The sequence below is a fragment of the Mesoplodon bidens genome, assembly GCF_964165515.1.
Source record: "Mesoplodon bidens genome assembly, chromosome: 7".
NCBI classification, from domain to species: domain Eukaryota; kingdom Metazoa; phylum Chordata; class Mammalia; order Artiodactyla; family Ziphiidae; genus Mesoplodon; species Mesoplodon bidens.
The window spans coordinates 108,974,964-108,990,673 of NC_138164.1; the positions used below are offsets into that span (position 1 = coordinate 108,974,964).

Consider the following 15,710-nt stretch of genomic DNA (forward strand, 5'->3'; position numbering starts at 1 on the left):
AACCATCGGGCCCCAAACAAATCTTCTGAGGCTTGCCCCGCCCTGCTACCCGGCTGCGGAGGCAGGACCTCCCCCACACCTCAGTCTCGGTAAAACGAGACCTACAAACAGGCCCCTTCTGGTCCTTAGTTTCCCCAAGTGAGGAGGGGCAACACCGGCCTAGCCTAGACGGTCTGTGTGTGTCCCCCGCCCTAACACTCTCCTTACTTTGGACCTAGCGCAGCCACCTGCTGAGAGACCCTTAAACGCCGCAGTGGGGCGGGGCTAAGGGCGGAATCAAGAAGGCGCCAACCACCCAGAGGCTCCTCCCCCTTTTGAGTCCGGCCCCCCCCCCCCCCCCGACCGCGTGGATCTTCAGTAGTCCTGGAGGCCTCTGCCTAAGTCCCAGCTCCCGGCCCCGGGTGGGCCCCACCCGGGCGGATGCCACGCCCCCGGCCAGCCTAGCAGGCAGCTGACCTAGTATGGACACAGCACTGGGAAGAGAGGCGTGGAGGGTGACGCTTGGAAATGGGCAGGAGAGTCCGGGCCCCGCCCCCACAGGCCGCCCCCCCCCTTCTGAGGGGACGCACCTGACACGGGTGGGGGTAAGGCACGGTGACTGCGCAGCTGCTATGCCGCCCAGAGCTAAAAATATTTCCCAACAGAGAGAGGAGTAAGGAGGCTCCCAAGGAGAACCAGTTTATTGGGGAGTGGGTGAAGTTGGTCAGACCCATAAAATAGGAGCGGGCGGGGAGCCGAGGACAGGACGGGAGCAGTGGCCTTAGTCACGCTGAACACTGGGATCTCAAGGCTGATGGGAAATGGGGTTCCAGGAAGAGGTTTAGAGATCTAACTCCAGTACCCCACCCTCTGGATGAGGAGCTGGAGCTGGCCCAAGGGATTGCCAACAGACTCGGGCAGGTTTGGGTCTGGTCTAGAGGCTCAGATCTTCTCATCAGGTGCTGGCAGGCGCTGGCGGTTAGGCTCCACGCCCCAGATCTCCCTGGCGTACTGGGCAATGGTGCGGTCACTAGAGAACTTGCCAGAGGCGGCTATGTTCCGGATCACCATCTGCGTCCACTCTCTCGGGTTCTACAAGCCAAAAGGGAGCTCTGGGTTTGCTCTGCCAGTGGGGTCCCCACCTACCACCTCATCCCAACCAGGGCCACCAAAGCCCTGCCAACCCCTGGCCCAGGACCCCTCACCTTGTACAGCTCACTGACTCTCTCCTGGCATTTAACGTACTCTTCATAATCTGCAAAGACTTTAAACCTGGAGGGGAATGGAGAAGCAGGAAGTTTCATGAGGTCAAGGGCCAAGCCCATCCGGTCCCATTGGATTTCTGGGGACCTGAACAGTGATGCTGCTTCCAAAGGAATCTAGTCCCAACTGCCCAGAAGCCCTGTCCAGCCTCCGCACCGCATCTGAGCCCTACTGAGCCCAGCAGCCCCACGTGCGCAGTTTCCTGGCCGGCCAGCTCACCGGTCATGGTGCATGAGCATGTTGACAATGTCCTTGAACAGGTCGGGCTGTTTGGGGGAGAAGAAGCCACTGCTCAGCTGGTCAATGATGTGCCGAAGCTCTGGAATTCGGTCATAATATTCCTGGGCATTGTACCTGTTGGGGAAGAGCCGTAGTCAGTGCCCTGGAAATAGGTTCCTGGCTCCTCCTCCTCCAGCAAAAATCCAGCAAGTTCCAAGCCCCAGGGTCAAAACCCAGGCCCAGCCTGCTACTGCCCTGCCCCCAGCTGCCACACTCCCTCTGGAGGTCTTTCCAAGAGGCCCCCTCCCTTCTCAGCTCAGCTTTTCATCCCCCACTTTGTGGATGAGGAAACTGAGGCCTAGAGAGGAGAGAAAGGTAGTGTCAGAAGCAAAGGCCCCAAACCAAGCGCTCTTCTTCCCACACACCACCACTGTCTCCCAACAGGTTTCTTTCCTCCGTGAATGGCTTTTCTCCCCCACCATCCACAGCCCATCCCTGGCCTCGCTTTCAGGCCCCAGGAGGAGCGAACAGGTACATCCTGAGGAACATCCTTAAATTCAAACCATCCAGCCAAGCTCATCGCTGTGTCTGGCACCAACTTTCCTCCAGGGTCCCGCTTCCTAAGGCAGCACAATCCATTCCTGAGCCACCTGGGTTCAGATCTCTCAAGACCAGTCTCATCTCTTTCCTCCCTTTCTCTCTTCCAACCAGAAACCAAGTCTGCCTCCTCAACAATGTCCCTAATCCCCATCCCCAGCACTGGCCTGCTGCAGGGGACTCCCCCTGCCATCTGGTGTCAGCCCCACACTGGCCCCCCACCTAGATATTGTCCCCTCCAGTCAAGCCTCCCTCCTGCAGCCAAAAGTGTCCATCTGGAGCCTAGTTCTGAACGTGCTGGACTTTGCTCAAAACATTTCACACTTCCTTCCTGTCCAAAGGACCAAGTCTGCCACGCTTCCAATGCAGGGGACGCGGGTTCAATCCCTAGTCGAGGAACTAAGATCCCACGTGTCACACGGTGCAACCAAAACAACAACAACAACAACAACAACAACAAAGGACCAAGTCTAAACTTTCTAGTCAAGCCCCACAGGAGAAATTCCTATCAATATTCAGTGACAGCTCTTGTAAGCTGTTGGTGGGAGTGTACACTGGTACCAACTTTCTGGAAAACAATTTGACAATGTGTATCAGGAGCCTTAAGAACTCATACTTTTGACTCAAATATCCCCTTCTAATAATTATCTTAAGGAAATAATCAGAGATGTGGACATCAATGTAAAAGGTTAGTCATCACAGGGACGTTTATCCTAACAGACAGGGGAAATCAACCTTAATGTCCAACCATATGGAACTAGTTAAATAAGTTATGCCATGTCCATAGGATAGAATGCTATACAAACATTGAAAATATCTTGAAGACTATTTAATGACATGGAAAATGCCTCACCAATGTTAAGATAACAGGATTCAATATTGTACCTACATTATTCCCAACTTTTAAAAACTATACACACACACATATAAATACACGAAGAAAAAGAGAACCGTGGCTTTAAATCCGGGTGATGAGATTATGGATGACGGTTGTTTTATTCTTTGTGGCTTTGTGTTTTTCTAACCAGTGAGCATGTACTGCTTTTATGATAAGAAAAAATCATATTTTAAAATGTTAAAAATATAATGCCAGGAAAATGTCTTCTCTGAAGATCTATGTTTCTGACCACAAGCACAGATATAACTACTGTACTCATATTTCCCTTTTTGCCATGGCTGCCAGGGAGCTAAGAATTTCACTTTACTTCCAATTCCAGAAATAATACTATCTCTTAGGGTTGATATTATTTTCTCTTCCTTTTCCTTCAGTTCTATGTTACTTCTTTCTTTTCCCATTTCATTAACCTGATTTGTTATAAGTTACCTCAAAAGTTTTCTAGACTCGTGATGGCCGTAAATAAGACCCTTTGCAGCCTGGACCGGACTTTCCAGTCATGCCACTTGCTCCTGGCTCTACCCTCCAGCACTCGCACCTTGGTGCCTCCTGCCCACAGACTGTGAACTTTGCAGCCCATACCCTCTCTGGTCAAGCTTTTCCACGTCCTCCACCCGCATGCCGAAGATGAAGATGTTCTCCTCTCCTGCCTCTTCTGCCATCTCCACATTGGCCCCATCCATGGTGCCAATGGTCAGAGCCCCATTGAGCATGAACTTCATGTTGCCAGTGCCTGAGGCCTCAGTGCCCGCAGTAGAGATCTGCTCGGAAAGGTCAGCAGCCGGGATCACTGTGGGGGGGTGCAGCAGGGGACAAGCTCAGCTCCAGGAAGAGCCCCAGACCAGCTAGAGACTCTGGAGTTAGTGTGGCCCTAGGCCTAGCCAGATTCAGAGTCCCTTCCACCCCAACGCTCCAGTCTTAACCAACTAAGTCTCTCTCTCACTGCCCCCCACCGCCCCGCCACCTCTTGTTGATTCTTGAACATCTGGGACCTAACCTGGACTCCCCCCACCCCCCAGCTCCATCGTGTGATCTAAAGGGCACCACTGAGGCCCATCTCCCCTATAATTTCACCCCATACCACTATTAAAGGGACATCTTCATGATTTGAGTATTGTCCTCTCCAGATTCTTCCTTAAAGTGCAAGCACCCTAAGAAGAGGAGATTACTATCTCTTCCTGGGACTGAACTAATCAGAGCTTCCCTAGGGTCCCCAGTGGCGGCATTCCACCTTTCTCGGCCAGTGAGACTCGGTAGTTCTCCAGGAAGATCACGCGGAGGCGGTCTCCCACCACCGGGTCGTGGTTGACCACATCCCCAATGGCTGTAATGAGTTTGATGATCATCTTGGCCATGTGGTACCCGGGTGCAGCCTGCGGGAGCACAGTCTGGGGTCAGCTCCACAGCCTGACCTCCTACCCCCATCCTGTAACCCAGCCAAGCTGACCTCAACCTGGATATCAAAGAACCACAGCCGTGGTCTGCAGCCCGGCTTCTCACCTTCCCTCCAATCATCACAGTCCGAGGCACAAAAAACTTATTGGGATCCTTCTTGATGCCTGTGGAGAAAGAGAGGGATCCAGCGAGTGGGCCAGGTTTTCCCTCTGGGCAGTAACACCTGACAGCACCCATCCAGCCAGGGCTGGGCTGGGAGACAGTAGCCCTGACTTGGGCAATCACTTGCTTTGTGACCTCAGATCTGTCACTTCCTCCCCCTCTGAGCCTCAGTTTGTCCATCTGTGAAATGGGGATAATTCCATGTCCCAAGAGTTATCCTGAGGTCAAAGGAGAGGTTGATCAGGAAGTATATAGTATCCTGGGAGGTACACAGAGGGGGTAACCGAGAGCCAGAGGGAACCCTGCCACTCACGGTTGTACATTGTGATGACATGGAGGCAGTTGAGGAGCTGGCGTTTATATTCGTGAATCCGCTTCACCTGGATGTCGAAGAGCGAGTTGGGGTTGATGTGGACTTTGTATTCCCTCTCTAGGTACGCAGAGAACTTTAACTTGTTTTCCTGAAGGCAGGGGAGTAGAGAGAGCTCACCAATAGGCCTCAGCCTCAGGAAATCCTACAGTCTCATTTCTTTCCCAGGAAGGTGAGGATAGAAGTCTCCCTTGCCACCTTCATCCACTCCTGCATCAGGGCAGACATTGCTAATCAATGTCAGCACTCTTCCAGTGAGGTCAGATGATGCCTTCCCACCGTGGACTGACTCCAGGCAACTTCTACCAATGGCCTGAGGTTGCAGAAGAGATGAGCTCTATCGGCCATTCCTGACTCAGACATCCGGCCCCTCCAGCACACTCCACTCAAGCCCCGGCACAGGGGTCTGTCCCAGGTTGCAGCGCTCCTCACCTGCTTCACTTTGGCCACATCCCGGATAAAGGCTTCATCGTCCACATAGGAGAGCAATTTGTGCAGCTGGTCCAGGTCTGCGATGTAGTCCTCTCCGATGCGCTGTGGGAAGATAGCTCTCAGTTAGGCCCATGTCCCTCCTCCGTCCTCCCTCACAGAGGGGTCCCTTTCCAGGTCAACAAAGCCCCACCCACTGCAGACAGCTCCTTCCTCTGCAGCCTCCCAGCTGGGGGGTGGTACATGTATGTGCATCTTTCCTCCCCTCCTGACCTTGAGCTCTGATGGCTGACCCCCATCTGACCCCACAGGCCTTCCTCTTGGCCTTTTCCTCTGACAGGCATTGACCTCAGGGCCCCGCTCCCACTCTCTGCCCCCTTCTGGTCTCACTCCAGATGTGACCTGCTGATAACCCCTCCATTAGACTGTGAATTCCACCAGGTTGACCTTCACAGCCAGGGCCTCCATTTGCCCACAGGCACCCTCATGCAAGGAAGAAAATGGTTCCCCTCCTCCAGACAGATGCAAGGCTTGGGGAACGCAGTGCAGGATGGACTTCAGCCCTCAGATGGGTGCCCTACAGTGAACCACATACACAACCACACCCAGATGCTCGCTGCGGTGACCGTGTTGACCCCTACTGGCCACACGTGAACACTCACCTCAGCAATGACCTCTGCCAGCCCAGGGTTACACATAACCAGCCAGCGCCGAGGAGTGATGCCGTTGGTCTTATTCTGGAACTTATAAGGCTCTAGCTCATAGAAGTCCTTGAAGCTACAGGATGGGGTCGGGGGATCACCAATCACCCCTGTGGGATGAAGGCCTCCTCCCTGGGGCCCCTACCCTGGTTTCTTGATGAAAGGGGCCTGGAGGGGAGGGGGAGGGTGCTGTGTGTAAGAGGGGTCACCTGGGGACAGGACTGGACTGGACGGCAAGGCTATGATGCTTGTAAGAGCGGTGCCACCCGTGGAAGGGGCCAGCTGAGGGCGACTGTGAATGGCCGGTGCCGGGCAGTGAGGGGGTGAGCGGGGGTCCAGCGGGAGGGGCGGAGTCTGGGGAGCAGGTCTTACGTGGTCTTCTTGAGGATCTCGGAGTGGATGCGAGCCACGCCGTTGACAGCGTGTGAACCGGCGATGCACAGGTGCGCCATGTTGATGCGCTTCACCGCGCCCTCCTCCACCAGCGACATGCGCCTCAGCCGGTCTATATCCCCTGGGAATGCAGCCGCCACCCGCTGTGCCAGGAGAGCCCAGAGCTAGGACGGGGACCCAGGACCCAGGTTTCCAGCCCCTACCCCCAGATCTCTGTCCACAGTCCTCCCTACCAGAGTCTCAGGAGCCATGCTTTCCATGCCCTCCATGCCCCACCCTCCACCCCACGCTTCCTCCACTCACATCAAGGAAGCGCTGGTTGATCTCATAGATGATCTGGAGGTGCCGGGGCAGCAGGGTCTCTATCAGGTGCACGGGCCAGCGCTCCAGGGCCTCGGGCAGCACCGTGTGGTTGGTATAGGCACAGGTCCTCACAGTCACATCCCATGCCTGACAGATGGGATGGGGAGGAAGGACCCCCAGGCTTAAGCCGGACGGCTCTCCACACACAGTGTGCAGCCAAGAGCCCTGGCCCTGCCACTGCCATGTCAGGTTCTAGGACACCTGCCCACTGGGCCTCACACTGCCGTCTGTGCAGTGGGGGCTCCACCCACATCTTTCCACTCCCCAGACTGGGAGGGGAACCCTGAGATGCAGAGGGTGAGGCAGGGGTGGAGGAGGGGCCCTGAAGCCCACCTTGTCCCAGTCCAGCCGCTCCTGGTCCACCAGAATCCTCATCAGCTCGGGGATGGCCAAGGAGGGGTGGGTATCATTGAGCTGGATGGCCACCTGGGGGCGGAGGGGGGCACTGGAGTCAGTCTGGACTCCAAACCAAGGCTATGATCGCTGTCCTTTGCCCCTTCAGAGCACCCTCCCCCAGGGCCCCTCATGGTTCTAGGGTTGAGCTGGGGGTGGAGGCCCTCACGGGGGCAGGTATGGGGCAGGAGGAAGAGGGGAGCGAGGTTATATTGAGGACCGCGAGCAGATCCCCCCACACCCATCCCCAACGCCCAGCCTCCACTTCCTCATCTGTAAAATGGGTGGTTCAGGCTGAGACTGGAGGGAGGAGGCATGGCACCCATCACAGGAGGTGTAGAGGCCGGCCTTCCCTGGGGCCTGGTACCTTATCCGGGAAGGCGTCGAAGCTCGTGCGCACAGGGTCTAGGCAGCCGAACTTGGAGGATTTGAAGCGGCGGATGATGTCCTGGAGTGTGGCAGCCACTACGAAGTACTCCTGCTTCAGCCGCAGCTCTTTCCCCTCAAAGAACTGGGGACAGTGCCAGGCAGGGCGGAGTCAAGGTGGTGGCCTAACACTGCTGTGGGTGTGGCCAGGGGAGACTCCCACCCACACCAAGATTCCTGAGCCCTGAGCTGCCCCACCTCAGGGACCCAGGGGTCTTTCTCCCACCAAGAAGCAGCAATGTGGATGGTAGCAGGAGGCAGGGCTAAGGACCAGGAATATTGTGGGTCTTACCAGGGAGCTCATCCAAAGTGCCCCACCCTAACCTGCTGCCCCCAGGACTCAGGCATCCTCCCACTTAAAGAACTTGGGGGAAGAACAGGACACACAGGGGCCAGCAATATGCCTTGGGTGTGACTAGGGCACCGGCAGGTGTCACTCCCCTTCTCCTGCCCTCTCTCATGCACTCTGGCTTCCTGTCCCCAGCCCAGGGGGTAACATACGTTGTCGTTGGGGTACAGGACACGGGAGATATTCTCAGCCAGGTTGCGGTCCAGCACAGCCTGGATGTAGCCACCGACGTTGACTGAGGAACGAATGTGGGGACAGGGTCAGGCTTGAGTCGAGTGTGGGCAGGGGTGGGTAGGGGCTGCTGACTTTGGCTGAACTCACAGTCCTTGAGGTTGAAGTCATTGGGGGCCTTGGCAGACCACAGGCGCATGGTATTGACGATGTTGTTGCGGTAGCCGGGCACGGGTGTGTCGTAAGGCATGGCCAACACCACCTGCGGGGCACCCGGTATGGCATCAAGAGGTGGGCATCTGCCATGCCCGAGAGGCCCTGAGAGCCGGACTCCGTGCTCCGTCCCCGCACTCCCCCAGCTCCCCACGCCGGGTTCTAGTCCCAACTCTGGGTGACCACAAGCAACCCCGCCAACCTCTCTGGACCTCGTCCATAAAGAGGGGACTTCCCAGTGCCTCCCCACACTCCCTTGCCCCTTCTTGCTGGGCTGTTGTGAGGATTCCAGGAGGAGGCGGGGATGAGCTCGGAGCCCAGGGAGGGGCCCTGTTGGTAGCCACTCTGCCATGATGGCGATGAGCTGGCCGCTGGCCTGAGCACAGTCTAGAGGACACTCTGGACTCATGGAAGGGCTGGGGGGAATCATGGGGCCTGGCTGAGGGGGTCACGGAGGTCAAGGCCATCCAAAGGGCTTACGCCTGGTTGACCACAGGGCTAATTAGCAGTGACTAATGCTGGCCCCACATCCCACAATTAGCAAACATCAATAATTGCTGCCGATAGCTGCCTGCTACCACGGGGCGGGGGCACACCCACGCCTCCCTCCCCAACATTAAGTAGCCCCTGACTGGAGCAGAGTGAAAGCTGCAGCTCAGAGAGGGAAGGGACTGGCTCAAGAGCATAGAGCTAGGTGGGCAGCCAGAGCCCTGCTGGACCTTAGCGTGGATGACAGCAGAACAAACTCTCAATTCTGAAAGCCTAGAGGTTGCTGTGCAGCCATCTGGAGGCCGATGACCTGCAGCCACAGCAAGAGGACTGGCTGAGCTGGGATGTGGACACCTCGTTTAGCTTTCGGTTCCCTCTAACTTGCTCCGTGACCTTGAACAAGTCAATTGCCCTCTCCAGGCTTTAAGTTTCTCCCCTGTCCCCCTTTCTGGGCTGTGGCTTTGTTTCCCATCAAGCCCCCAGTTCAGATGTGCAGGGGAGTCAAGACCCCGTGATTATTCTTTGATGAGTCTTGTGGGTGGTGGCAAGGAGCCAGGTCAGGGGAGAAGCATTGGTACAGCAGGGGGGCCTCTCTCCTCCTCCCAGGCTCTGCACCTGGTCTGGCTGCCCTGTGACCCTGTCACCAGCCTCTCCTGGTTCTAGCTGTGTGACCTCGAATAAGTCACTTAACCTCTCTGAGCCTCGGTGGCATCCATTATAAAAGAGCACTAGGTCCAGTAGCCTCCAGGCTCTTTCCTTGTTTCTGTTTCCTCTAGAACCTCCTCCCCTCTCCCTCACTAGATTTCTCCACCACCACACCCCACTCCCTCGCTTCCCCCTCACCTGCGTGTCCACCCACTTGGCCCCCTGGCTGGTGTGCTCCACTCGGCCATAGAAGTGCACAGGCAGTGTGAACTCGGGTCGGGCCTTCTCCCAGGGGTTGCCGTAGCGAAGCCAGTCATCAGCCTCCTCCATCTGAGCCCAAGGCAGGTCAGGGGAGAAAGGAAGGCAGTGTCAGAGCCAGGCTCACACCACAGCAGGTGGTGAGTAGGGAAGGAGCAGTGGCCCTAATGTGCCCTATACAGGGAGGGTGTAAATGAAGGGCTTTCGGGTAGGTGGGCCCCTGGTCTGGTGGCATATCCATGGGGACACGGTGTGTGTATGAGAGTCTGAGACATTCCACAGGTGTGGACCTCCTATCCCCGGAGCTAACAACTGGCTTGGGGCCAGGGGGAAGGGGCAAGGATGTTTTCCACCAAGGCTGGGGCTGGTTCTGGATCTATGTGCAGATGAATGAACAAATAGGGGTCTTCTCCATCATAACTACAAGGTCAGGGCCCAAGGTCACTCACCTGCCAACCCCCAGAGATCTTCTGGTTAAAAATCCCAAACTCATAGCGGATCCCGTAGCCATAGGCAGCCAGGCCCAGTGTCGCCATGGAGTCCAGAAAGCAGGCTAGGGATGTGCATGGAGGTGGGTGTCAGAGACGCAGCACAAAGGAACCCTTCTGGCCAATCCCCTGCCACCCTGCTCACTTACCCGCCAGCCGGCCCAGGCCCCCGTTGCCCAGCCCTGCGTCCTCCTCGACTTCCTCCAGCTCCTCCATGTCCAGGCCCAGCTAGAGGCAGGAGGGTATGGCAGGCATCAGGGCCAAAGGCCAGCAGGTCAATCTCCCAAGCCCCAAGGCTTGCCCCACCCCTACACACCTGGTAGGTGGCCTCATCACAGGCATTCTCCAAGGCCAGGTTCACCATGGTGTTTTGTAGCGTCCGGCCTATGTAGAATTCCAGAGACAGGTAGTAGATCCTCTGCCCGGGGAGACAGGTGGGGAGGTGGAGGGGAGGACGTCAAGGCCACCCACTAACATTCAGCCAGGCCCAGCTGGGCCTGCACCTCTCATACTTCCTGCCCCACTCCTAGGTCCCAGCATGTTCCAGCCCTGCCTCCATTTTTCCCCCCTTCTCAGGCTTTGGGACCCAACAGGCAAGATTCTGCTCCCAGCATTTCTTCTGGCTTTGGACAAATCACTTTTCTTCTCTGAGCCTCAGTTTCCTCATCTGGAAAATGGGGCTGGCCATATCTACCTCAGGGGCCAGGAGAGGTGCCGAGGAGAGGTAGGAACTCCTTCCATTGTATGCAATCCTGCTAACAGCCCATCAGGGAGTCAGGACATAGGGAAGCCCCTCCAAGTGCTCCCCAAAAGGGAAAGCCAGGCCCAGAGAAAAACGTCATTGGCTCAAGGTCACACATGACTCAGGGCTAGAGTCGGCCACCTCCCGTCCTTGCAGAAGGCCCCCTGGCCCTCAAGCCTCAGTCCCAAGAAGGGGACGGAGAGCTGGCAGGATCCAGGACGCTGATGGTGCCTGGTCTTCTGGTTCCCTGGGTCCCCTCCCTGGCCCTCCCCCACTCCTGCCCAGAAGTGTCAGGTTGCTGACATTTACCAGTGACCCCAACAGACATTTGATCTCACCACCCCAGCTGCGCCCCATGCGCTGCACCAGCACACACACCATGCACGCATTCAATGATATGTCCTTCCACTTAGGGTCCAACCCAGGCCACAGGGGTCTTCCTGCCCCCCAGAAGCCCCTCCATTCTCTTGAGTGAGCCCTGGGCCTTTGCAACCAGCCTACCTGACCCGAGCCCCCTGACCTGCCCCCGTCCCAGATTTCTTCCCCTGGTTTGCCCCAGCAACCCATTGCACGTGGCACCCCTGGATCCTCCAACCTCAGGAACCTGGAGTGACCCTTTAGTTTGCTGCAGAAAGCCCTGACCCCAGGGAGGGGCTGCCACTTGGTCAAGATCTCCCAGCCCCCAGGCAGGGCACCCAGCCCATCCCCCTCCCGGGGTGCCCCAAGCAGCACCTTGGGGTCCGTCTCGTAGTAGTGCTGCTGCGTGCGGAGCCAGCGGCCCACGAGGTGGTCACGCACGGTGTAGGCCAGAGCAAAGTAGTAGTCTTGAGGGGTGGCCACATTGCGGTCTTTCACGAGGGTGAAGTGTAGGTGCCGGTTGAAGCTCTTCTTCAGCTCGGCCACATTCTCCACGCCGGCCAGGCCACGCACGCTGATCTGCTTTCTCTTCTCCTGGTCTGTCAGGGGCCGGGACATGGCTGCGGGAGGGTGGGCCGGACTGACCGTGTGGACGGGTGGGCGGCCTGAGCAGTGCCTCCAGCCAGGGAGTGGAGATCCCCAGCCAGCTGGTGCTTTAAAGCCTGGCTCTGGGCAACGTGCCCCGCCTCCTCCCTCAATGGGTCGGTCTTGGCTTGGCCGCTCGGGGAGCTATTTTGGGGTGAGGGGAGGAGAGGAGAGGCAGGGAGGGCCGCCCTGGCTCATTCGCAGCCCTGCGTTGACCCACTTCCTCCAGGCCTCACACACTGGGGTCTGCTGTCTTCTGTCCCCGTCCCTGCCTTTTGCAGTGTCAGAGACAAGATGCAGCAGGCAGAGCGCTGGCTTGAGAGGTCTAAAGCTTGACTGGAGCCTCTGGGCTGTGACTTTGGCTGAGGTCGCCCTGATCTGGGCCCCTCTCCTGGTTATAGATGAAGGATGCAGCCTGATTGCGGGCCCTCAATCAGGACTCCTTGGAGAGGCCAAGGGGGCTGTCAAGGAGGACAGGTGACAGGAGGCCCAGCCTCCATCGGAGCAGCTTGACTTCAGTTCTAGATCTTCACCCAAGAGGCTGCAAACCACAGGCAGGATGACCTCTGGTCAAGCTTCCACGGTGGCCCTGGACCCGGGTGGGGAGGACACATGTGGCAAGAGGGGCCAGGACTCCCCACAGGCTGAAGGCCCAGGCGCTGAGGATCAGGGTACCCCGAACATTAGAAGGGCGGCTAGCAGAGGACACTGGGTGGCTGGGAGAAGGGGGACCAGGCCCCCGGGTTCCAGGGGTGGTATGGGGAGGTTGCCTGAGGCAGGGCCCCTCCCCGCCCCACCCCCCTACAAAGTCAAGTCACTCTGAGCTCCCCCTGTTGCTGTCCCTCAAGGACCTCTGAAGTGACCTTTTGAGAGGGACGGTCAGATTACAGGCCAGCTTTGGCTAGAGGCCACCAGCCTGGAGCACGGGTCCCTGGGAACTGCAGTCCGGTGGCCCACAGGGGTAGAACTGAAGCACCCCCTACACAGACACACACACACACACAACATTGGCCAGTGGCATTAGGTCTCCCCATGACGCAGCTGCCAGGTGAGTGAGTGAAGGCCTTCTCCCATTCATCTCTCCCACCTGGGGCCACACACTGGACAGGCCTAAAGAGTGGGCCAGAAACGTATGGACACCAAGGGGGTAAAACTGTGGGAGGGGGGATGGGGATGGTGGTGTGCTGAATTGGGCGATTGGGATTGACATGTATACACTGATGTGTGTAAAATTGATGACAAATAAGAACCTGCTGTATTAAAAAAAAAAAAGAGTGGGCCAGGTTCACAAATGTGACTTCACCCGTAAAATGGGAGCCCCTGCACCCCGGGAATGTTACACCATTCCTCCTCATGGCCTGGCAGCTACAGATCCTTCCTTCTGTGGCTTTGGCTGCCCCCAATTCCCTGCTGGTGTCCTGGCCCCAGCACTGATTTGCTGTGGGAACTTAGGCTGGTTGCTTTACTTTCTAAGCCTTGAATTCCTTCAAGAAATGTATACTCTCAAGTGAGAATATAAATCCCTGCTTCCTCCAGCCACTGCCTCCTAGTCTTGTGGAGGCTGACCTCAGATCCTGCTTTGTTCTTTGAGCAAAAGGAGCCCAGGGCCTGGTGCTATTTCAAAGGAGGCCTGGGCTTCCCGGGGCAGGGCGGTGGGCCGGTGGAAGGGGAGAACTGGGTGCTCTGGTCTGAGGGCCAAGGAAGCAGGTCAGAGACCGGGACAACCGCAGGATGCTATGGAGTCTGGTTCAAGGAAGGCCAAGCTGTTTCTGAGGACTCTCTGAGCCACAGCCGACCCAGCCCTGGAATTACCACCCTAGTATGGGGGCCAAACTCCAAGTCTTCCAAAGGCCAAGCTCTGCTCTACCCCTGCTCCCAAAGGGTGTCTGTTCTGGTCTTTCATAGTGCATGCTTCAAAGCAGAGAAAAAAGACCACGAAGAGAGCACCAAAACACATCTGCACAGATGCCATGAGAACGTGGAAAACTTCCTCTTAAAGCTTGTTTGCATTTTAAGTTTTTTACACCTTGTATTTCAAAAGAATGCCTGGTGGCTCTCAGGTCTCACAGTTCCCACCCTCAACCTTTCCTCCCGGGCTGTGCATCTGGGGAGGTTCACCCCACCCTCCACCAACCACCTGGTCTCTGGGTTTGGCCAGCATCTTGGGCTGCCTGGCCTGTGGTTCCTTGTGGAGGGCCGGGTAGAGCTCAGAAGCTTCTTGGCACAGTTGTCAACAAGGTAGCACCAGTTACCCATGTTGTCACCTCATGCCCCAGCTGTGGCTGCATGCTCTGGCCATACAAACCTTTGCACGGACCCCTAATTTTCCTGCCACTATGGACCTGCTCCTAACAAGAGCATTCCTAGCTTCTTACCCTGCTGCCCAAGTCAACTCAATCCATGCCCCCTCCCTGCTCATCAACTCAGTGCTCACCCTGCCCCTGCACTCAAGGAACTTGCTGAACTGGGACACATCCTGTTTCTCTTGGGAAACAGATGTACTTTGAACTGGTTTCTCCAACTACCTTTCTTGTGGGTTCTTTTGGTCTTTGTTGCGTCACTTGCACCCACTCGAACTTTCCAGTCTTTTCCAAAGGTGACGCCACCTCAGGAGCCCATTTTGCATCCCCCAGCCCAGCATGATGGAAACTTGAAGGCTGAAACTGACCTGTTTCCCCAAGTCCTTCTCCCCTTTCACCCCCATTAGTGTTGCGTGCATAGATTTTAAAGAACCCTGAGAGCACACTTTCCCAACCTGAAATAACTCAAGGTTGTTTACGTCCGACTGGATTTCTAAACAGAAATCCTGCCTCCTTCCTGGGACCAATCTCGGGTTTCTCCAGAGCCCTTGGCTGGGTCTCAGTAACAGAGCCCTAACAGTGACCTTTCCCAACCTAGCTTTGAGGGGGTGGGGAGACACTGCTGCTGCAGCAGAACAGAAACAGGGTCAAGTAGAGGGCTCTTCTCTACCCTAGGTGTCCAAGGCAGGTGGGAGAGCACTTCTCCCTCCTGTTCCACCACAAAGGCAGGTGCTTGCTGTGGTTCCGAGGGCCAAGCCTTGTTGCTCTCTCTTCCATTTCAGGGCCTTGAGCTGCTTGGAGAAAGGCCAACGCTGATGCCTCTTCAGCCACTTGTTACCCTCCAAAACCTTCACAAAAGCTGATGGCAGGGAGCAGAAAGGGAGTGAGCACAGGAAGGGAGCTGGCCCCAGGGGAGAGAAACGGAGATAGCTGGGCTGTGGTTAAGTCATTTATTGATTTTATTTCTAAAACCCACATAGCGCCACTTTGCCTCTTCCAGAGCTTCAAAGAGCTAATTAACTGCCCAATGAGCCCACCAGGGAAACCAAGCTTGTGGGGGGAAGCAATGAGTTGAAGCCGAGGTCAAAGAGGGTTGCCAGGCCCCAGGCCCTGCCCCCATTCTGTCAGCTAAGAACAAAGAGAAAAGATCTCCCCTCTCCCTTTCAGTCAACTGAAGTTTAGGGCTTGCTTAGGAAGACCCAGGGAACAGGTCTGGGTTCTAAGGCTTCATTAACCCCCTGCGGGCCTACAGCAAACACAGGTACCCTGGATGGGGCCCAGACACCCAGGCTCTGCTCCAGATAAAACAGCAGCGGCCAGCCCCAGCCTCAAGCTGGAAAGCAGCCCAGGCCAGCGCTGTGCTGTCCCCACTGGCCAGGGGCCGTGGGCAACAGGAGCTTGCTGTCCCTCAGCCTCCTGGAAGGAAGGAAAGCTAGGGGGAAAGGGCAGGCCCCAGCACAGCTCTCCC

At 56.7% G+C, this 15,710-nt stretch overlaps 1 protein-coding gene across 2 annotated transcripts; it reads right to left on the reverse strand.

The window, feature by feature from the left end:
* Nucleotides 1-697: 697 nt before the first annotated feature.
* On the reverse strand, nucleotides 698-11,915 carry PYGM (glycogen phosphorylase, muscle associated; the record flags this gene model as incomplete). Of its 2 annotated transcripts, XM_081240639.1 has the most annotated exons (20): nucleotides 698-1,071; nucleotides 1,185-1,251; nucleotides 1,462-1,596; nucleotides 3,536-3,743; nucleotides 4,185-4,326; nucleotides 4,454-4,512; nucleotides 4,824-4,971; nucleotides 5,313-5,414; nucleotides 5,972-6,086; nucleotides 6,383-6,546; nucleotides 6,707-6,853; nucleotides 7,100-7,192; nucleotides 7,527-7,670; nucleotides 8,087-8,169; nucleotides 8,256-8,367; nucleotides 9,651-9,782; nucleotides 10,160-10,263; nucleotides 10,348-10,426; nucleotides 10,515-10,616; nucleotides 11,673-11,915. In XM_081240639.1, 20 exons carry the CDS (start codon nucleotides 11,913-11,915, stop codon nucleotides 922-924), a joined length of 2,529 nt encoding a protein of 842 aa, XP_081096765.1. In that variant the 3' UTR covers nucleotides 698-921. The 2 variants fall into 2 exon arrangements, with proteins under 2 accessions (XP_081096765.1, XP_081096766.1); XM_081240640.1 differs by lacking the exon at nucleotides 10,515-10,616.
* Nucleotides 11,916-15,710: the final 3,795 nt, after the last annotated feature.